This window comes from Triticum aestivum, chromosome 5A (assembly GCF_018294505.1).
Source record: "Triticum aestivum cultivar Chinese Spring chromosome 5A, IWGSC CS RefSeq v2.1, whole genome shotgun sequence".
Classification (NCBI taxonomy): Eukaryota; Viridiplantae; Streptophyta; class Magnoliopsida; order Poales; family Poaceae; genus Triticum; species Triticum aestivum.
This window is the reverse complement of record NC_057806.1, coordinates 15,118,600-15,141,825: the sequence shown is the minus strand read 5'-3', so window position 1 is coordinate 15,141,825 and position 23,226 is coordinate 15,118,600. Positions and strand designations below refer to the sequence as shown.

The window sequence follows — 23,226 nt, the reverse complement described above, 5'->3', positions numbered from 1 at the left end:
GGTTCTCAAAAACTGAGGGAAATACTTACGCTGCTCTACTGCATCACCCTTTCCTATTCAAGGGAAAACCAATGCAGTGCTTAAGAGGTAGCACATACCGGTTCGTGTTGACACCGTAGGAGCCGGTGACCATGTTGGCCCCCTTGTCCTCATGTTCATCTTCATCATCATACCGATGCCAACAATCACGAGCACCTCCTGGATGATGCTTGTAACAAATTTGACACTCTGGATAGTCTCGAACTTGCTGCTGACATTTTTGCTGTGGGCGACCACGACCACCGCCACCGCCGCTGTTGCCATCAGATGGGGTTGGGAAGGGACGCCTGCCTCGGCCGCGGCCCCTGCTGTTGCTGCGCCTGCGGCCTCTGCTGTAGCCGCGCCCGCGCCCCCTGTAGGCTAGGTGTGCTGAGGTCTTGAACCCTGCATCAGGACCATCACCGAGCATCTCCACGCGCTGATCAAACTCTGCAATCTGGGTGAATAGATCATCTACTAGGATCTGATTCTTTACTGCGCTGATGGCTGCCACTACAGGGTCATAGTCTCTGTCGAGGCCGGCAAGAACGTAATCCACCATCTCTAGGTCCGAGACGGGGCGACCTGCCGCTGCGAGCTCATCCCCCAGGTTCTTCATCCCGGAGATATAGGCCCTGCTGGATATTGAGCCTTTTTTGTGTTGGTGATGGCAATCCGCAGGTTGGTGATGCACGATTGGGACCGCGAGGCAAACAAGGTGGTGATGAGAGTCCAGAGATCAAAAGTCATCTCCTTGCTCGCAACTTGGGCGAGGATGTCCATTGACAGAGAATTCAGGAGGTGGCTGAGGACTTGCTGGTCCTTTGATATCCACTGTGCATACACAGGATTGGGTTCTGCGCCGACAGTTTTGTCCACCTGCTGCTGCTGCACCGTCTTGGGCGGCGATGCATATGATCCGTCGAGGAAGCCGGTGACCTGCGCTAATCGCAAGACTGACATGACCTATCCCTTCCATAGGATGAAATTGGTCTTGGTGAGCTTCTCAGATGGGAGAGCACCAAGGTTGAGGGAGACGGTAGATGACGACGACATGCGAGGGTAATCGAGGAAGGAGGTTGCTGGCTAGATCGATGGGAAGAGGATGGCTCTGTATACCATGTTAGATGGGAAGTGCTTCTGCTCCCTCGTGAGGGAGCCGCGTGTATATATTGATGTGATGTAGGAAACACCCCTGCCGTGGCTTACAAGAAGATAATGATCTCTTTGGGGATTCGGTTTGTTACATAAAAGTTTTGCTATTATAGTTACATAAAAGTTTTGCAGTTCATTCTTTTTTATATTAGTTCATTCTTTGAGCTAAATGACCCTGAAATTGAAAAGCACTTCAGATGAACTCTGAAGAGGTTGAAAATTGGCATGGCATTGATAACCCACAAGTATATGGGATCACAACAGTTTTCGAGGGTAGAGTATTCAACCCAAATTTATTGATTCGACACAAGGGGAGCCAAAGAATATTCTCAAGTATTAGCAGCTGAGTTGTCAATTCAACCACACCTGGAAACTTAATATCTTCAGCAAGGTATTTAGTAGCAAAGTAATATTTTAGTAGTGGTAACGATAGCAAAAGTAACGGTAGCAAAAGTAATATTTTGGGGTTTTATAGTGATGGTAACAGTAGTAGCAGAAAAGTAAATAGGCGAAGAACAATATATGGAAAACTAGTAGGCATTGGATCGGCGATGGAGAATTATGTCGGATGTGATCGATCATGTAACAGTCATAACATAGGGTGACACAGAACTAGCTCCAGTTCATCAATATAATGTAGGCATGTATTCCAAATATAGTCATACATGCTTATGGAAAAGAACTTGTATGACATCTTTTGTCCTACCCTCCCGTGGCAGCGGGGTCCTATTGGAAACTAAGGGATATTAAGGCCTCCTTTTAATAAAGTACCGGACCAAAGCATTAACACATAGTGAATACATGAACTCCTCAAACTATGGTCATCACCGGTAAGTATCCCGATTATTGTCACTTCTGGGTTAACGGATCATAACACATAATAGGTGACTATAGACTTGCAAGATAGGATCAAGAACTCTCATATATTGATGAAAACATAATAGGTTCAGATCTGACATCATGGCACTCGGGCCCTAGTGACAAGCATTAAGCATAGCAAAGTCATAGCAACATCAATCTCAGAACATAGTGGATACTAGGGATCAAACCCTAACAAAACTAACTCGATTACATGATAAATCTCATCCAACACATCACCGTACAGCAAGCCTACGATGGAATTACACATGCACGACGGTGAGCATCATGAAATTGGTGATGGAGGAAGGTTGATGATGACGATAGCGACGGATTCCCCTCTCTGGAATCCCGAACGGACTCCAGGTCAGCCCTCCCGAGAGAGTTTAGGGCTTGGCAGCGGCTCCGTATCGTAAAACGCGATGAATCCTTCTCTTTGATTTTTTTCTCCCCGAAAGTGAATATATGGAGTCAAGGTTGAGGTCGGTGGAGCGTTAGGGGGCCCACGAGGCAAGGGGGCGCGCCCAGGGGGGTAGGGTGTGCCCCCACCCTCATGGACAGGGTGTGGGCCCCCTGACGTGGATCTTTCTTCCATTGATTTTGAGGTCATTCCGAGAACTTTTATTTATGCACAAAAATAACACCATGACAATTCTGTTGAATACAGCGTCAGTCCGGGTTAGTTCCATTCAAATCATGCAAGTTAGAGTCCAAAACAAGGGCAAAAGTGTTTGGAAAAGTAGATACGACGGAGACATATCAACTCCCCCAAGCTTAAACCTTTGCTTGTCCTCAAGCAATTCAGCTGATAAACTGAAAGTGATAAAGGGACCTTAAAATCCACTGTTGTCATTCCGTACTGCGGGTCTACATGTACCCCGCCTCCTGACAGATTGACCCATTTGCACTTAAACAAAGGGACCTTAAAATCATGTCCATAGTCAAGTTCCCATATGTCCATTATGTAACCATAATATGTGTCCTTTCCCCTATTGGTTGTTGTATCAAAACGGATACCGCTATTTTTGTTGGTGCTCTTTCGATCTTGGGCGATCGTGTAAAATGTATTCCCATTTATCTCGTATTCTTTCTAGGTCAATACAGTCGAAGATGGTTCCCTGGACAATGAGTACAGCTCATCACAAATAGTGTTGTCACCTCTGAGACGTTTTTCGAACCAACTGCCGAAAGTCCTGATGTGTTCACATGTAATCCAGTCGTCACACTGCTCCGGGTGTTTGGAGCGCAGACTATTCTTGTGTTCATCGACATACGGGGTCACCAAGGTAGAGTTCTGTAGAACTGTGTACTATGCTTGAGACCAAGAATGCTCGCCCCTGCATTTTATTGAGTCCCCTCCAAGCGTGCCTTTTCCAATCAGTCACCCCTCATACCGCGATATAGGGAGACCTATCTTCTTAAGGCCAGGAATGAAGTCAACACAAAACCCAATGACATCCTCTGTTTGATGGCCCATGGAGATGCTTCCACTACTTGGGAAAAGCCTAGCAGCAGCGCGGGTTTTAGGCCTATCAGCAGCGCAGGTACCCGCGCTACCAATAAGGCGCTACAACTAATAGTTAGTAACAGCGTGGGTTGAAGCCGCGCTACTACTAGCAAAGTTAGTAGTAGCGTGTGCCACCCACGCTACTGCTATTTAGTACCCGCGCCACTACTAACAAAATAGTAGCAGCGTGTCCATACTACCAACGCTACTAGTATCCTAAATACTAGTAGCGCGCAGTCTTTTCCCACGCCACTACTAACTAATTTATAATTAAAAAAATAAAATCCACCAATTCCATTTTATGCATACAGTTCCCAGTAAACACAACAATAGTGAGCACTGCTGGGCTCCTATTTCATGGTTAACCAGAAACCGAAGGAAATAAATCAGCCAAAAAACCTCATTATGCATTGCAACTCACAAATGACCACTTCAAAGAACATGCAAGCATCTATGTCATTAACAATTGCAAACATAAGTTTCTTTTTACTACAGTTGTTGTATGTACTATCACACGGTTCCTCATTCTGTTCTCACTCAATAATAAGAAAAATGAAAAGAAAAGATAGAGATAATCTGCCGAAATTGCACTTCGGTGTCTTGGATTCAGTCTGCCGCTTCAACATCTCATTATCCGGCAGCACTCTATCGCTATCTTCTACCTATGAATAAAAACAGACCTTGTCAGAGAAGCAAATGTGAAACCTTATTACAACATGTATGCTAAGTCGCTAACCCATAGAGACAGCTAGAACAAATGTGGAAACTTTCCATGTTGCCGAGTAAGTATATTAACTAGACAAAGTTAGATGACAGTGAAGCTTAAAGCTGCAGTAAGAAATATTAGATATACACATTTTGAAAATCAACCTCAGAAGTGGATACTCTAGTAGACCTGCAAGAGCGGATATGGTAGTAACCAAAATCCTATAAAGATTCGAGGTTAAAGATTATAAATCCAATTTGTCATTAGCATAAAAATATTAGTTCCATGAAGAAGTTTGTCAAGAGATATTTTCTAGTGTTTCTAAGATAGTGACTGAAACATAATGAAAGAAAACATGTTTCTGCATTTTAATTAGGCGGAGCTTTAGTTCTAAAATACTGGAACTGTGACTGAATGATCATATATACTATTAGAAAAACAGACCAAAATCCCCGCAGAACAAAACAGACCAAAAAAATTAACTTCCTACTTACAGTGGCAAGAAAATCTTATATGAATGTGTTATAATAAATAATGCTAACCATGAAGTCTTCTTCCATATAACAAAGGAGTGACGAAACCAAAAAACCTGTAATTCAAGTACGACATGCAGTTAGTTAATTATTTGCATGTCAACAGTTCTAACGTCCAGCTACAGATCTTCAAAGTAAAGATTATGAACTCTATTAGACATGATTATATCAATTAGACCAAATAGAAAATAATTCAATATGTTGTATATCCATTAAACGAAGTTCAATCTATCTTCTGATTATTAGTGTTTTAGTTAGGTGATTAGTCCTTCTACGGCCGCCGGTTAATAGGTGAGCCATGACTTTTTACAGTAAAAAATGCAAAGGAAATAACAAGTTAGTATTTTTCCAAATCTAATTATATGGCCATGTTGATCACACCTTACTAATTCTGGCCGGACACTAGTAACACAAGAAAAACTCCCATGCTTTATCGGTGCACATTCACCATTTGATAGTGTGATCATTTGAGATCACTAAATCATCTTCTATAGGACGTAGGCCAGTAACATTTACATCAGCTTGCTCACTTGTAGCTGTTGGAGCAACCAAATCATCCTGAGCCAATACAGAGTTGCTGCTCAGGCCAAGAACAACAGCTGTAACAAGACTGGAATTAGGATTGCCATGGTACCAAATATGATATTTATTTCATTAAATCAAATGGAGGTGGTTGCATATGCAAAGAGCAGACCTGCTTGCCCAATCAGTATAGCGGCACATGTTGCCGTGCAGGAGCACGCGGCACCTATGACCTTCGCTCGGGTTGATGATGATGCCTCGCTTGATACTCCCTTGTCCGCTGAGGCGGCACTCTGTCGCCGCTGCGGCCACCAGTGGCATTCTGCTCAATGGCGGCCAAGGCATGCCTTGTGGATGTCCAGGAAGCTTGAATCAGGCTGGACCAGAGAAGAAACAGAGCATGGCCGTGTGATGTCCTGGCTGAATCAGAGTACATTGCCTCAGGAAATAAAATGGGCAAAAGGAGGAGCGTACAATAAGCAAAAGTGCAGAATAACATTCTTAATTAAATTTAACCCTGGCAGAATACTTGGTTATACAGTGCAAAATGGTTGCCTTTCAAACTATGGAACACAAAGAATCATCATTAGCCGTCAATGCAAATCAGCTTCTCTCCATAGAGAAGAGAAGACGTCTTGGTCTCTTGGATGCATGAAGCACACGGTATATGCTAATCTGATCAGAGCATTTTCTTTTTCAATTTAATCGCGCAATGCCAACATCCCCACCCATAGATGTTTTGTTTGTGTACGAATTGTACAATGTTTTCTTTTCAATTTAATGAGAAAATTTTAAGGTCCAGAGGCTCCTTTGTATCCTGTGGAACACAAAATTCTACATTGATTGAACAAATTGACATTTCAACATTCCTAGAGGCATTGTTGCAAACACCTTGCGAGCGAGCTCAGAGCGTGCACCTGCTGCATAGACTAGACTAATCTAATCGCAAGCCGTCCTACTAGTAGCAGTTCAGCAGAAGGATCCTACTAGTTCATCTACTAAACTTACATAAAATAAATCTTACTAGCTCAATCAGAATACTATGGTTTCTACAAAACTGTACTTTTGAGTACTGTGAGGTGTTTGCCTAAACCAACAAAACTGTACATTTGTAGCACTCATTTGCTCATACAATCATTCAAAATTCAGAAGTAGAAATAGAAGCTTATGCAGTTGCCGATCAACCGTAGCTAACGGACTATAGAATACACTGCTCCTCACTTGTGATAAATTAGGCTAAAAAATTGCATGTTCAATTTTGCATCAACCGAACTTAAGAGAACGGAGAAACCGGACCTTGGGCTGTAGCTCTTGGTGACGTATCTCCCGACACCAGGGTTTATCCTCACAATCCACCGGATTGAGTCATCGGTGTCATTAGCATATCCCACCCACCAACCTACCTAAAAATGAAATTGGCTAGAGTCAAACCCAACAACGGGTGCTGCAGGATGGCATCAAAAGCCCACTTGATGGATTATCTAGTTTTTACAACTTTGGCCATATCTGGAACAGACATGTGTGTATTCTTTTGCATATATAAAGGATCGAACAACAGAGGAATTATCACTAGCCATGGTTTGTTATTACTTATATTAGGACCAGCAGCTTACTTATATTACACCTCATGGATAGTTGTTCAGCAAACAGAGACCACGCTTTACATGATGATGTCCCCTTTTTGCTGAGCTTTTACAAAAACAGGTACTCACATTTGACATAATTTCTCATCTTTAGATGCCAATCCCTTTTGCTGGATGTTTATTATATATACAAAACAGCACAACGGTACACACGCAACTGGGACGATCATGTTTAGGTACAAATATAGTTCGTTGTGTATTAAGGAGCACCATGGACAAGAATTCCTAACCGAAGATTCACAAAATCAAGACCAGCATGAAGCTAATTGAGCACTTGGACTGGAACAATGCACTCACACATGGGCGAAAGCTAACGAGGCAAGAGCTTACGACAAGATGTATGTCCAGAACTGCTTGTCCTTCATGTGGCGTGGGCACAGATCATAGCGGACCTTAGCGAGTTCCTCCAAGGATCACAAATTACAGTTCGAGACCTGAGAGCCATCTCTGTCTTGGGAGAAGCGGAGGACAAGATCTGCAGGAGACCTACCTTGGCTCTGGCAAGCACGAGGACGGCGTGCTGCTGCTGCCAGTCCGAGAGCTCGACCGCCGACTCCGTGGATCCTCCTGCGACAAAGCATAGCACCGCCAGTAATCGAGAGGGAACTAGCAGGGGAGCGGAATCGAGAAGGGAGGAAGGAGGGGTGCCTTGGTGGAGCTGGAGGGGAAGGACTTGAAGGCGTCAGGGGAGAGTGTCCGGAGGAAGTCAAGGAGCTGCGGCGTGACGCCGAGCTCCTCTGCGTCCTCCTCCTTCCCCTCCGCGGCGGAGGGTTTGCTTGGGCCGGTTCCGCCGCTGCCGCTGCTGATGGCTCGATGGCGGAATGGCCATGGGAACAAGGAGAAGGCCATCGGCAGGCAGGTGGGCTGGGACGGGATGCGGCCGGCGACGGTGATATGATGGATACGAGATTCGTCGGCGAGCTCGCTGGACTGGGGGGAAGGGGAGGGCAGCGGCATGAGATGGGGAGCGGCGGCCACGCGGCCACCGGCGTGGTGCACGCAGCGGGGAATGGAGGCGGAGGGGATCTGGATCGGGCGTTGGTGGATTTTTTTAGACAGACATGGGTTGAGTGGTGTGGGACGGTTGCGGGTGGGAGTGTATCCGGCAGGGGTGGGTGGCATGGGAGACTAGTAGTAGCGCGGGTGTCTGACCTGCGCTATGGCTATCCACATAGTAGTAGCGTAGGTTTTACAACCCGCGCTACTACTACGGCTGGTCCCGGGAGGCACGGTGGAAATAACTTAGTAGTAGCGAGGGGTAAAAACCCACGCTACTACTATCAGGTTATTAGTACTACGGTTTTCTCAGGTTATTAGCAGTAGCGTTTGTTTTTAAACCGCGCTGCTGCTAAGATTCTGTGTATAAGGTTTTCCCTAGTAGTGTTCCTTCTGGCCTAGCGCGGTTACGGACATATTTCTTTAGGACTCCCATGAACCTCTCAAAGGTGAACATATTGTGTAGAAATACAGGGCCCAGAATGGCAATCTCGTCGACTAGATGAACTAGGACGTGCGTCATGATATTGAAGAAGGATGGTGGGAACACCGGCTCAAAACTGACAAGACATTTTGCCACATCACTCCTTAGCCTTGGTATGATTTTTGGATCGATCACCTTCTGAGATATTGCATTGAGGAATGCACATAGCTTCACAATGGCTAATCAAACGTTTTCCGGTAGAAGCCCCCTCAATGCAACCGGAAGCAGTTGCGCATAATCACGTGGCAGTCATGAGACTTTAGGTTCTAGAACTTTTTCTCTATCATATTTATTATTCCCTTTATATTCAACGAGAAGCCAGTCAGGGGCTTCATACTGAGCAGGCATTCAAAGAAGATTTCCTTCTCTTCTTTGGTAAGAGCGTAGCTGATAGGACCTTCATACCACTTTGAAGGCATGCCGTCTTTTTTGTGCAAACGTTGCAGGTCCTCCCGTGCCTATGGTGTATATTTTGTCTTCCCATACACGCCCAAGAAGCCTAGCGAGTTCATGCAAAGGTTCTTCGTCACGTGCATCACGTCGATTGAAGAGCGGACCCCTAGATCTTTCTAGTAGGGTAGGTCCCAAAATATAGATTTCTTCTTCCACATGGGTGCGCATCCCTCAGCGTCATTCGGAACAGATAGTCCGCCGGGACCCTTTCCAAAGCTTACGTGTAAATCATTGACCATAGCAAGTACGTGATCACCGGTACGCATGGCGGGCTACTTCCGATGATGTGCCTCGCCTTTGAAATGCTTGCCTTTCTTTCGACATTGATGGTTAGTCGGAAGAAATCGACGATGGCCCAGGTACACATTCTTCCTGCATTTTTCCATGTATATACTTTCGGTGTCAGCTAAACAGTGTGTGCATGCGTGGTATCCCTTGTTTGTCGGTCCTGAAAGGTTACTGAGAGCGGGCCAATTGTTGATGGCTACAAACAGCAATGCCTGCAGGTTAAATTCCTGTTGTTTGTGCTCATCCCACACATGTACACCATTTCCATTCCATGGCTGTAAAATTTCTTCAACTAATGGCCGTATGTACACATCAATGTCGTTGTCGGGTTGCTTAGGGCCTTGGATGAGAACTGGCATCATAATGAACTTCCGCTTCATGCACATCCAGGGAGGAAGGTTATACATACATAGAGTCACGGGCCAGGTGCTGTGATTGCTGCTCTGCTCCTTGAAAGGATTAATGACATCTGTGCTTAAACCAAACCATACGTTCCTTGGGTCACCTGCAAACTCAGTCCAGTACTTTCTCTCAATTTTTCTCCACTGCGACCCGTCAGCGGGTGCTCTCAACTTCCTGTCTTTCTTACGGTCCTCTTTGTGCCATCGCATCAACTTGGCACGCTCTTCATTTCTGAACAGACGTTGCAATCGTGGTATTATAGGAGCATACCACATCACCTTCGCAGGAACCCTCTTCCTGGGGGGCTCGCCGTCAACATCACCACACTACAAGAAACATGTTAATCCATGACAGATTTCTGATGAGGTTTTCGGAAACTGTCATGGACGGCCCGACAGAGCCCTGCAAGCCCTCCAAAGCCCGCCTAGACTTCACCCAGAGCCCTGCAAGCCCTCCAAAGCCCGCCTAGACTTCACTCATATAAAAAGCTAACCCTAACCCTCATACCTTCCCTCCTCCGCAGCCCCCTCCTGATTCCCCATCGTACCTCCCACATCACCGCCACCAACCATGTCCTCGCCTCCCTCCTATCACTGCTCGCCGCTGGCCCTCCCCCTTCTTTCCTCTCACCTCGCAGCACCTGTAGCTACCAGATCCGCCGCATCCCTCACGCCGCAGCCAATGCCCGCCGGTTCCGGTGAATCCACCACCGAGCAACACATATATGAGCTGGTCTCTGATCCCTCGTCCTCCAAGCCAGTTGGATCCGCTGCTCCCATTCCCCTGCGCTCGCCTGCGACGCCTAGCCTGTGGCTAGGGTTTCGGCTGCAGCTCGCGTCCATCATCGGCACGTCTCCGGCGGCTTCGCACCATTGCACACCGCGCGCACTCGCGCCCTCTCCACCTTCTGGATGGCTTCTCCTAGCTCAGTGTGTTTGCCCGTGTTGGGCTGCACGGCGGCGACCCCAACCTCCTTTGCCACATCTCTGGCGCGGCTGTGCATCCTGTGGCGACATCCTTTGCAGCATTTGGACCACTGGAGGCCCTCCCTTGCCCAGGTGAGCACCTCAAACCCCATCTTTCTCTCCCCCTGGCATCTTTTTTTGTTAGGATGGGCTTTACCTGACTGAACGCGCTCATCTATATAAGTAAACATGCAATGATTCAACCTAAATATTTATAGGTTCCTGTAAGTATTTGAACATCTAATTTTCACCCAATTGTTATAGGTTCTGCCATCTAATTCTCACCCAATACATAAAGATGTCAGGAACACCCAGAGTTAGGAAAAGGCACTTGGTGCATTCATACCAAGGAAGACCTTCTCGATTTCCTAGCATGGATGTAGCGACCAGACCTCAAACAATCTGATCTCTGTGCTCAGCTGTCATCCCTGGATCAGTAATGCTGACACCACACAATACTTGAAGGATTTATAACAGAGTAGCAATCACACACTTATTACATCGAGTGTCTCAATAGAGAACTTATTACAAAAAATATGGCTTAAGGCCATCTAATAACGATAACAGCGGAAGGCTTAGAAGATAAGTGAGTCCATCAACTCCAACGACATCACTGAGTATAGAACCACGACCTAAAACTCCTTAATCGTCGTCTGAAAAGTCTGCAACATTAACATTGCAGCCCGAAACGGTTCAGCACATGGAATATGCTGGCAAAGTAACACATAGAGAGTAATGGAATGAAACAGCTATACTATATGCTTATTTGGCTGGTGGAAAGCTCTATGGTTATAGTTTTGCGTAAACCTAATTTTTCCCTACTACAAAGGAATAAAATTTATTTAACTATCATGGTAGTTGTTATAATTGAGAATGGTTGACAGCATTCTCAATCCCAATTAAGCATCATCATTAAACAAAACCCAACAAAATTAATTTAGAGTAACATGTTGAGATTCACATGATAATCTGGGTACTAGATACTCAAGATGTCCATAACCGGGGACACGGCTAACCATGATTAGTTTATACACTCTGCAGAGGTTTGCGCACATTTCCCCACAAGACTCGATCGCCTTTGTTTGGTTTCTCGCACTACATGGTGTTTGAGAAGACGGATGACCGAGACATAGTCTTTCAGAAGCGCTAGCACCTTGCGATGGATAGACCGTTACACCTACTTTCCCCTACATCTGCTAGTCTACCCTGTAAGAGTTCGCACGACTTAATCAACTATGCTAGAGCCCATAATAGCTTGTGGCTGCACACGGAAGTTTCTAGTATGAAAAATCTCATGATCCCTTTGGGCCTGGGTGGCGGTCCATAAAGAAAAACAGGCAATCCTGGAATACCCAGGTACCTCAATCCACCCAGATGTGTATTTAAGTTGCCACCTTAGATAAACCATTAATTTAACAAACTCACATCTGTCATGGATATCACTCACCCAATCCACGTCTACTAGCATAGCATAGCAATTGTAAGCAGACATAGAAGTAACTCCCAAAGGTTTGATAATACAACAAATAATAGGTACTACCTCAATTACTTCCCAAACCCACAATTTAATTTGATCCTAATCATGAAATGTTTGAGGATTGATCTAATGCAATAAAACTGGGTAGTAGGAGGTATGATCAAAGTGTTACTTGCCTTGCTGATGATCCGCGAAACCTAGAGATTCGAAGTAACAGGCGGCGCACTCCGGGTATTCTATCACAGAAAAACAAGCAAGCATACAATAAGTATTCATCTAATGCATAGGTAAAACTCAAGTAAGAGATCTAACCAGAAGGTTCAACTTAAGAACTCCGGTTTGCAAAAAGAATCAAATCAAACGAAGCAACGAAAGTCAAACGGCAAAAGAAACAGGCTTCGTTTACTATCTGGATCTAGGGCAATTTTTACACTGGCAAAAACTTGTTTAAGTTGGTTAAACAGATAGAGGGTTTCGAGACGAAACTCCAGGTGCTTGAATCGCCTGATTCCGATAAACGAGCGAAAAGTTATACTAGAACGAAAATCGGATCAGAAAAATCGCGATCAGAAAAATCGCGGATTTAATCCGAGAAAAGAAAAACGATGAACGTTCGCTAGAACGAACGAATGAACGAACGCTCACTAAATAAATAAATCGGAAAAACCGATCTATTAAAAAACCAAAACTAAAAAAACAAACAAAACCGTCGAAAAAACCGAACGGTTTTTCGGGAAAAAACCGGCGTCTAAAAAAAACTACCTGGCAAGTCCGGCGAGGTTCCGGCGGCGGCGGCGGGGTCGGCGGCGAGCTCCGGTGCGGGGTGGTCGGGCGGCAGGGCGGCGCGGCGCTGGCAGGCGGCGGCAGCGGCAGGATCCGGCGGCGAGGCGGCGGGGAAGCGCGGCGCGGGCGGCGGCGGCGGCGCGGCGCGACGGCGCTAGGGTTCGGGACGGCGGGGCGGCTCGGTGGGCTGCGGGGTCGGGCGACCCGGCTTTAAAGGCCGGCCCCGAAGGAGTCCGGGCCTAACACGGCCCGTAGGTCGGGTTTTTTTTTTAAATTATTCCGAGCAGAAAATCAAATAAAAGAAATACTAAACAGACTCCAAAAATCCAGAAATAAATATTCCCGGGCTTCTAAAATCAAGCCGCACAAGGTGAACATTTATTTAAGGCCTAAATGCAATTTTGAAAAACGCACATTTTTCCTAAATTCAAATAAAATACGAAAAAAAACTCCGAAATAAAATCTTATTTGATTTTATTATTAAATCCTCAATATTTCTTTATTTTGGGAAAGTCATTTTATTCCCTCTCTCATATTTTTGTAATAGAAATAATTGACGATAAAATTATTAAAATCAAATGATCCTATTCTCAAAATTTGAGGAAACTCAAATATGAAAATAACGAAATCCCCAACTCTCTCCGTGGGTCCTTGAGTTGCGTAGAATTTCTAGGATCAAAACCAAAAGCAAATAAAATATAATATGCAATGATGATCTAATGTATAACATTCCAAATTGAAAATTTGGATGTTACAAACCTACGCCCCTTAAGATGAATCTCGCCCTCGAGATTCGGGTTGGCTAGAAAATAGGTGAGGGTGGTCCTTGAACAAATCTTCCTCTCGCCCCCAGGTGGATTCATCCTCCGTGTGGTGGCTCCACTGAACCTTACAAAACTTGATAACCTTGCTGCGGGTGACTCAGCTGGCAAACTCGAGAATCTTAACTGGTTTTTCCTCATAGGTCAAATCATTGTCCAACTGAATTGCTTCCAATGGCACTATATCTCTCAGCGGTATGTCAGCCATCTCCGCGTGGCACTTCTTCAACTGTGAAACATGGAACACATCATGAACTCCTGACAATCCTTCAGGCAATTCCAACTTGTAGGCCACTTCTCCCATACGTTCCAATACTCGGTATGGTCCTACAAATCGTGGCGCTAACTTTCCCTTAACTCCAAAACGCTTTATTCCTCCAAGTGGGGATACTCGAAGATAAACTCTATCTCCGACTTCGTAAACTGTCTCCTTGCGTTTAGAATCTACATAGCTCTTCTGCCTGGATTGAGCTACCTTGAGTCTATCGCGAATCAATTTCACCTTCTATTCAGACTCCTTAATCAAATCATGTCCAAACAACTGGCGGCCTCCAACTTCATCCCATGACAACGATGTCATGCACCTCCTTCCGTACAAGGCTTCGAAAGGGACCATCTTTAAACTGGATTGATAGCTGTTTTTGTAAGAGAATTCTGCATATGGCAAATTGTCGTCCCAACTAGATCCATAATCTAGCGCAGAAGCTCTTAGCATGTCCTCCAAAATCTGATTGACTCTCTTGGCCTGTCCATCTGTCTGTGGATGAAAAGTTGTGCTGAACTCTAGCCTGGTACCCAAAGTTTCATGCAACTGATTCCAGAACTTTGAGGTAAACTGGGTTCCTCTATCTGATACTATACTCCTCGGAACTCCATGTAAGCATACAATCCTGGTCATGTATAACTTTGCCAACTTAGCACTGGTGTAAGTGGTCTTTACCGGGATGAAATGAGCTACTTTCGTCAACCGATCAACTACAACCCAAATCGAGTCATAGCCTGAACGAGTCCTGGGTAATCCCGTGATAAAATCCATGCCTAACTTATCCCACTTCCATTCAGGTATCGGCAATGGTTGTAGCAATCATGCTGGCTTCTGATGCTCTGCCTTCACTCTCTGACATACATCACATACTGCTACGTACTCTGCAATATCCTTCTTCATTTCGGTCCACCAGAAAATATCCTTCAAATCCAAATACATCTTGGTATTTCCTGGGTGAATCGAATACCGTGAGTCGTGCGCCTCTTGCAGAATCAACTTCCTGATCTCCAGGTCATTGGCCACATAAACACGGTCTTCAAACCATAGGGTGTCGTGCTCATCCTCACGAAATCCTTTAGCCTTTCCTTCGCTCATTTTGTCCTTTATAGAGGCAATCTCCTTGTCAGTCTTCTGAGCTTCTCTGATTCTATCCATCAAAGTTGACTGAATCTCCAATGCTGCTACATAGCCTCTCGGAACTATTTCCAAACATATCTCACGAAGATCCTCGGCTAACTCCTTTGGTATTTCTCCCGTCATTAGTGTATTGACTTGGCTCTTACAGCTCAATGCGTCAGCTACTACATTAGCCTTTTCGGGATGGTAATGCAATCTCATATCATAATCCTTGATGAGCTCCAACCATCTCCTTTGTCTGAGGTTTAACTCCTTCTGCGTGAAAATGTATTCAAACTCTTGTGATCCGTGTACACCTCACAATGATTTCCAATGAGTAAATGTCTCCATGTTTTCAATGCATGCACTACGGCTGCTAACTCCAAATCATGCGTGGCATAATTCAATTCGTGGGGTTTCAGTTGTCGTGACGCATATGAAACAACTCTCCCTTCCTGCATAAGTACTGGTCCAAGTCATCATCGTGAAGCGTCGCAATACACCTCATAATCCTTGGTCTGGTCTGGTAAAATCAACACTGGTGAAGTAACCAAGCGTTTCTTCAACTTCTGGAAACTAGCCTCACACTCCTCAGTCCATATGAACTTGGTATCCTTCTTTAACAACTCCGTCATAGGTTTTGCAATCTTGGAGAAATTCTCAATAAATCTCCGGTAGTATCCTGCGAGTCCAAGAAAACTCCGGATCTCTCCAACTGTGGTTGGTGCTTCCCACTTGGTCACGGTATCCACTTTAGTGGGATCTACTGATATACCTTCTCCGGATATAACGTGTCTGAGGAATCCTACTTCCTTCAACCAAAACTCACATTTGCTGAACTTGGCATACAACTGATGTTCTCTGAGCTTCTCAAGTACCAATCGCAAATGTTCCTTATGCTCTTCTTCATTCTTCGAGTAAACCAGGATATCATCAATGTACACTATGAAGAACTTATCCAAGAACTCCATAAACACTTTGTTCATCATGTTCATAAAATATGCAGACGCGTTAGTTAGACCAAATGACATAACGGTATACTCGTACAGCCCATACCTGGTGGTAAAAGCTGTCTTAGGTATATCCTGTTCTCGAATCTTCAATTGGTGGTATCCTGATCGCAAATCGATCTTAGAAAACACTTTAGCTCCTTGCAATCGATCAAACAGATCATTGATCATTGGTAGTGGGTACTTGTTCTTGATCGTTACTTCATTCAACCCACGATAATCAACAACCATCCTTAACGATCCATCCTTTTTCTCCACTAGAAGTACTAGTGATCCCCAAGGCGACGAACTTGGGCGAATGTAGCCTTTATCCAGTAACTCCTTAATCTGCTTCTTAATCTCCACCAAATCCTTTGCGGGCATCCTGTATGGTCTCTTCGATATTGGCCCTATGCCTGGCAATAGTTCAATCAAAAACTCAATATCTCTATCCAGTGCCATGCCTGACAACTCTTCTGGAAATGCTTCAGGGAAATCTCTTACCACTAGTACTTCCTCCTGCACAACTCCTGATAAGGAATTTACTTGTGTCCTATTTGGCGCATGCCGGGACACATACTTGATCCTTCTTCCTTCTGGGGTCGTAAGCAAAATTGTCTTACTAGCGCAATCGATGTTTCCACCATACACCGACAGCCAATCCATACCCAGAATTACATCCAATCCTTGTGATTCCAAAATGATTAAATCCGAGGGAAGCACATGCCTACCTATACTCAATGGCACTTGAAAACATCCTTGACTAGCCATATACTCCGCTCCTGGTGAGCTTACACTACAGGAAACAGTTAATTTGCCGTCTGTGGATTACAGACGGCAAAGACCTAAATCCAAACGACAAAGATTTTGCCGTCAGGAAGCAGACGGCAAACTCAGACGACAAAGATTAGCCGGCAAAATATACTTTGCCGTCAGCCTTTTGTCAAGATGACGGCAAAGATTTTGCCCTCAGTCAAAAATCAGCTTTGCCATCAACCGAATAATTTACAGACGACAAAGAAAAGCATCTTTGCCATCAGCCAAACGCCATCTTTTCCATCAACCTCAAACATCACAGACGGCATTGAAATATTTTTTAATCAAAAAAACTGAACCCGCAGTGCACAATTGAGATCAGCTAGCCAATATTTCATGGGATGGTCGACGCGGTAATCAAACCCCACTACAATCTTCCTATACAATACACATTATCGATATTTCCAGATTGAAAAAAACCTAAATGATGTACCACACTAGATTGTACACAATACACATTATACAATACCCAATACTACATGTCTACATCACAATACACAACAATATTACACGAATAGCCCGCAAAAAAAATATTACACGAATATCTTCTCAATCCACCGCAGCCTCAATCTGGTGGAGACAAACACCGCTTCTCGATCTGCTGCTCCTCTTGTGTAGGTCACTGCGGGACGCGCTCGATCTGGTGGCGCCGGCGCTGGCAGTGGCGGCCCCCAGCGGGCGGACGGAGCGAGCGGACACAGGCGAAGGCGGGCGGACGCGGGCGGCGTGTGGCCGGTTGCTGGGGCGGCGCGCGGCCGGTTGTGCGGGCGGAGGAGGGCAGGCGGCGCGCAGCCGGTGGCACGGTTGGACGCAGGCGAAGGCGGGCGGACATGGGTGGCGCGTCGCCGGTTGCGGGGGCGGTGCGGCCGGTGGCGCGGGCGGAGGAGGGCAGGCGGCGCGCAGCCGGTGGCACGGGTGGAGGCGGGCTCCGGTGGCGCGGCGGAGGCGGACGGCGCGTGACGGGGGATGGGGCGTGGAAGCCGGCAGGGGCGGCGGCGGGGGATGGGGCAGGGGCCGGTGGCGCGGGGTTCTAAGAGGAAGGTGCCGGGGCCGGTGGGCTAAGGTGGGGGGCGGCGGATGAGGTGGTGTCGGGCGCCGGTTGTTGTGGATCAAGAGCAGAGAGAGAAGGGAGAGAGACGTGGTGTGGGTGGGTGTCGGGAGGATAAGGGAGAGAGAGATATAGTGGTGGGGGCGCGTGGAGCGTGGGGCGTGGGGGGGGCTGTGGGGTGGGGCGCTGTGGGGAGTTGGGATGAGTGGACTAGATCGTGCCATGTCATCGATCCATGTGATCGATCCGTGTTTTGTGTTTCTTCTTTGCCGTCTGTAAAAAAAACTGTAGACGGCAAAGAGCTCACTTTGCCGTCTACTAATAAAAACACATACGGCAAAGATTCTTTGCCGTCTGCGAGAGCAAAAACTAACGGCAAAGATTCTTTGCTGTCTGTGATTTGTTTCACAGATGGCAAAGTGCGCTCTTTGCCGTCTGTGTTTTTTTTCGCAGATGGCGAAGTATATTTTGCCGTCAGTTTTTCTTTGCCGTCTGGTGATAACGGCAAACCTTTATTTGCCGTCTTGCCCGATGAAAAGCTGACGGCAAAGACGCCCCCTGATGGCAAATTAGTTGTTTCCCGTAGTGTTACTAGCATAGGTGTTCTAAGAAACTTAGTGGGCAGGTTATACTTATCCAAAAATCCCCTTTATATGTATGAATGCGATGAACCAGTATCAAAAAGAACGAGTGTAGTAAATGACTTAACCAAAAACTTACCGATTACTGCATCTGGCTGCTCTTCAACCTCCTCCACCTTAACGTGGTTCACCTGTCCCCTGTTGAAAGGGTTCGGCTTCTTCCCAGAGCTTCCATTGCCATTCTGGCCTTTAGGACATTCATTGCCATAATGTCCGGTCTTCTGACACTTAAAGCAAGTGACTTGGCTCAGGTCTTTCTTGGCTGGGGTTGATGGGTTGGTACGGTTCTGGCCGTTGCTTCCTCCATTGCCGTTACCATTCTTGGTGCCATTGTGATTGTGCGAGCTACCTTCTCCATGGGTATGCTGAAAATGTCCTCCCGATCTAGGGGTAAATCGTGGCTTCTGCTGATCTCCTGAATTGTACTTCCCTTGTCCATACTTCCTCTTGCGGTTTTCAATTTGCTGATGCTTGCCTTCAATCATAAGAGCATGATCTACCAACTCCTGGTAGTTCTCGAAGGTTGCTATCATCAACTGCATGCTCAATTCATCATTCAGTCCTTCCAGAAACTTCTCTTTCTTAGCTGCATCCGTAGCAACGTCATCTGGGGCATAACGTGCTAATTTACTAAAGTCCTCCACATACTAGCTAACTGTCTGTCCTCCTTGGCGCAAGTTGCGAAACTCACGCTTCTTCATGGCCATAGCTCCTGCTGAAACATGGGCAGTTCGAAAAGCCTGCTGAAACTGGTCCCATGTGACAGTGTCGACAGGGAAAGTGGCTGTGAAATTCTCCCACCATGATGCTGCGGGTCCTTCAAGCTGATGTGCGGCAAACTTCACCTTCTCCGCATCTGTGCATCCTGCTGTGGTCAACTCTCTAGCTGTCTTGCGGAGCCAATCATCTGCTACTATCTGCTCGGTACTACTGGAAAACACCGGCGGATTCAGCCTAAGAAAACGGGCTAAGTGATCAACAGGTGGTGGTGGTGGTGGGTTGTTGTTGTTGTTCCCCTGATTCTGATTCTGGACTAGCAAGTGCATCAATGTGTTCTGCTGCTGGATCAACTGGGTGAGCTCCGGTGGAAAGGTAAATCCGGGGTCACGTCTCGGAGGCTTCTGAGGGTTTAGAAAAGATGAGATTTAAGAATAGAGGGGGTCTAAAGAGAAAACACTACCCATATGCACATGAGGCAAAAGCAAACAATTCACTTCATTCAATCAAACAAGGGTTTACAATCGATCTAAGTATCGCAAAAGTGCTCGGACTACTGTATTTACATGGTGGACTACTACTACTGATGAGGTGGTCTACTAGAAATATTCTTCGGTTGTAGACTCCATGATATCTGCTCCGGCTTCATCAACATAGTCATCATCGCTATCATCTGGATCCGAGTCGGTGTCGTCGATGATGATGTAGTCTTCCGGGCGAATCTCCTTGGGTTCTTCATCTTCATCTACTGGTGTAGGGCCTCCCATAAATATTCTGATCTTCTTGATCAGATCGTCATTCTTCTCCACCAATACTTCGATTTCCTCTTCATAATCTTCACGTGTAGCCCTGAGTTCTTCCTCCAGTTCTTTGATTCTTGTCCTAGCCTTCTTCAGGTCTATCATGTCGGCACACATCTGGTTCTCCTGTCGTCGAATGTGCTGGTTTGATTCCTGGTTAAAAGCTGCAATTGATCTATCCTTTCTGGTACTGATCATCTCCGAGTGCTCATCTCGGCGCCCACAAATCTGGTAGATAGTATCCTTGAGATCATTGCGGTAGACTTCTCCAACGCGTCCCATGGCGATGTGAGCTGCCATGCTCTTCCCTAGACTCCAAGCTGGTGCATGAAAAGAAAACTCTATGGGCTCAGTGACTGGCATGAACGTCCTTCCTGGAACTTGAACTTGAATCATCCAGCGCTTTTCTTCAGGTAAAGTGGCGTTGTAGGTTCCGGTGAAGCTTGGTACTCCTATGTTCAGGTATCTAGTGACTTCCTTCAAGTGGCGTCCAAAGGATGTATCTTCATCCGGTTGCGTGAACTTGTTCCTTGCATCCGCCATCCTAAAGAGTAGAAAAGATGAGAGGTCAAAAGAGAAGAGAGTGAATAGTGATCTAGGTCTTTAGCTTAGTGGTCGTGTCCTACAGTCAGCGTGTTCTCTGATACCATCTCTGTAGCGACCAGACCTCAAACAGTCTGATCTCTGTGCTTAGGTGTCATCCCTGGAAGTAATGCTGACACCACACAGTACTTGAAGGATTTATAACAGAGTAGCAATCACACACTTATTACATCGAGTGTCTCAATAGAGAACTTATTACAACAAATATGGCTTAAGGCCATCTAATAACGATAACAGCAGAAGGCTTAGCAGATAAGTGAGTCCATCAACTCCAACGGCATCACTGAGTATGGAACCACGACCTAAAACTCCATAATCGTCTTATGAAAAGTCTGCAACATTAACGTTGCAGCCCGAAATGGGTCAGCACGTGGAATATGCTGGCAAAGTAACACATAGAGAGTAATGGAATGAAACAGCTATACTATATGCATATTTGGCTGGTGGAAAGCTCTATGGTTACAGTTTTGCGTAAAGCTAATTTTTCCCTACTACAAAGGAATAAAATTTATTTAACTATCATGGTAGTTGTTATAATTGAGAATGGTTGACAGCATTCTCAATCCCAATTAAGCATCATCATTAAACAAAACCCAACAAAATTAATTTAGAGTAACATGTTGAGATTCACATGATAATCCAGGTACTAGATACTCAAGATGTCCATAACCGGGGACACGGCTAACCATGATTAATTTATACACTCTGCAGAGGTTTGCGCACTTTTCCCCACAAGACTCGATCGCCTCTGTTTGGTTTCTTGCACTACATGGTGTTTTAGAAGATGGCTGACCGAGACATAGTCTTTCAGAAGCGCTAGCACCTTACGATGGATATACCGTTACACCTACTTTCCCCTACATCTGCTAGTCTACCCTGTAAGAGTTCGCATGACTTAATCAACTATGCTAGAGCCCATAATAGCTTGTGGCTGCACAGGGAAGTTTCTAGTATGAAAAATCTCATGATCCCTTTGGGCCTGGGTGGCGGTCCATAAAGAAAAACATGCAATCCTGGAATACCCAGGTACCTCAATCCACCCAGATGTGTATTTAAGTTGCCACCTTAGATAAACCATTAATTTAACAAACTCACATCTGTCATGGATATCACTCACCCAATCCACGTCTACTAGCATAGCATAGCAATAGTAAGCAAACATAGAAGTAACTCCCAAAGGTTTGATAATACAACAGGTAATAGGTACTAGCTCAACTACTTCCAAAACCCACAATTTAATTTGATCCTAATCATGCAATGTTTGAGGATTGATCTAATGCAATAAAACTGGGTAGTAGGAGGTATGATCAAAGTTTTACTTGCCTTGCTGATGATCCGCGAAACCTAGAGATTCGAAGTAACAGGCGGCGCACTCCGGTGATTCTATCACAGACAAACAAACAAGCATATAATAAGTATTCATCTAATGCACAGGTAAAACTCAAGTAAGAGATCTAACCAGAAGTTTCAACTTAAGAACTCTGGTTTGCAAAAAGAATCAAATCAAACGAAGCAACGAAAGTCAAACGGCAAAAGAAACAAGCTTCGTTTACTATTCTGGATCTAGGGAAATTTTTACAGTGGCAAAAACTTGTTTCAGTTGGTTAAATAGATAGAGCATTTCGAGACGAAACTCCAGGCGCTTGAATCGACTGATTCCGATAAATGAGCGAAAAGTTATACTAGAACGAAAATCGGATCAGAAATCGCGATCAAAAAAATCGCGGATTTAATCAGAGAAAAGAAAAATGACGAACGTTCGCTAGAACAAACGAACGAACGCTCGCTAAATAAATAAATCGGAAAAACCGATCTATTAAAAAAACCAAAACTAAAAAACAAACAAAAACCATCAGAAAAACCGAACGGTTTTTTGGGAAAAAAACGGCGTCTAAAAAAAACTACCCGGCAAGTCTGGAGAGGTTCCGGCGGCGGCGGCGGGGTCGGGTACAGGGTGGTCAGGCGGCGGGGCGGCGCGGCGCTGGCAGGGGGCGGCGGTGGCGGGATCCGGCGGCGAGGCGGCGGGGCAGTGCGGCGCGGGCGGCGCTAGGGTTCGGGACGGCGGGGCGGCTCGGTGGGCTGTGGGGTCGGGCGCCCCGGCTTTAAAGGCCGGCCCCGGAGGAGTCTGGGCCTAACACGGCCCGTAGGTCGGTTTCATTTTTTTTAAATTATTCTGCGCAGAAAATCGAATAAAAGAAATACTAAACGGACTCCAAAAATCCCGAAATAAATTTTGCCGGGCTTCTAAAATAAGGCCTCACAAGGTGAACATTTATTTGGTGCCTAAATGCAATTTTGCAAAACGCACATATTTCCTAAATTCAAATAAAATATGAAAAAAAACTCCGAAATAAAATCTTATTTGATTTTATTATTAAATCCTCAATATTTCTTTATTTTGGGAAAGTCATTTTATTCCCTCTCTCATATTTTTGTAATAGAAATAATTGACGATAAAATAATAAAAATCAAATGATCCTATTCTCAAAATTTGAGAAAACTCAAATATGAAAATAACGAAATCCCCAACTCTCTCCGTGGGTCCTTGAGTTGCGTAGAATTTCTAGGATCAAAACCAAAAGCAAATAAAATATGATATGCAATGATGATCTAATGTATA

General features: G+C 45.4%; 1 protein-coding gene across 1 annotated transcript; it reads right to left on the bottom strand.

Annotated features, from left to right (window-relative positions):
- Positions 1–7,268: 7,268 nt before the first annotated feature.
- LOC123101134 (uncharacterized) lies at positions 7,269–7,791 on the bottom strand. Its single transcript, XM_044522731.1, has 3 exons — positions 7,616–7,791; positions 7,433–7,532; positions 7,269–7,346 (listed from the first exon to the last, which is right to left on the bottom strand). The coding sequence occupies exons 1-3, from the start codon at positions 7,789–7,791 to the stop codon at positions 7,269–7,271; spliced, it is 354 nt and encodes a 117-aa protein (XP_044378666.1).
- Positions 7,792–23,226: the final 15,435 nt, after the last annotated feature.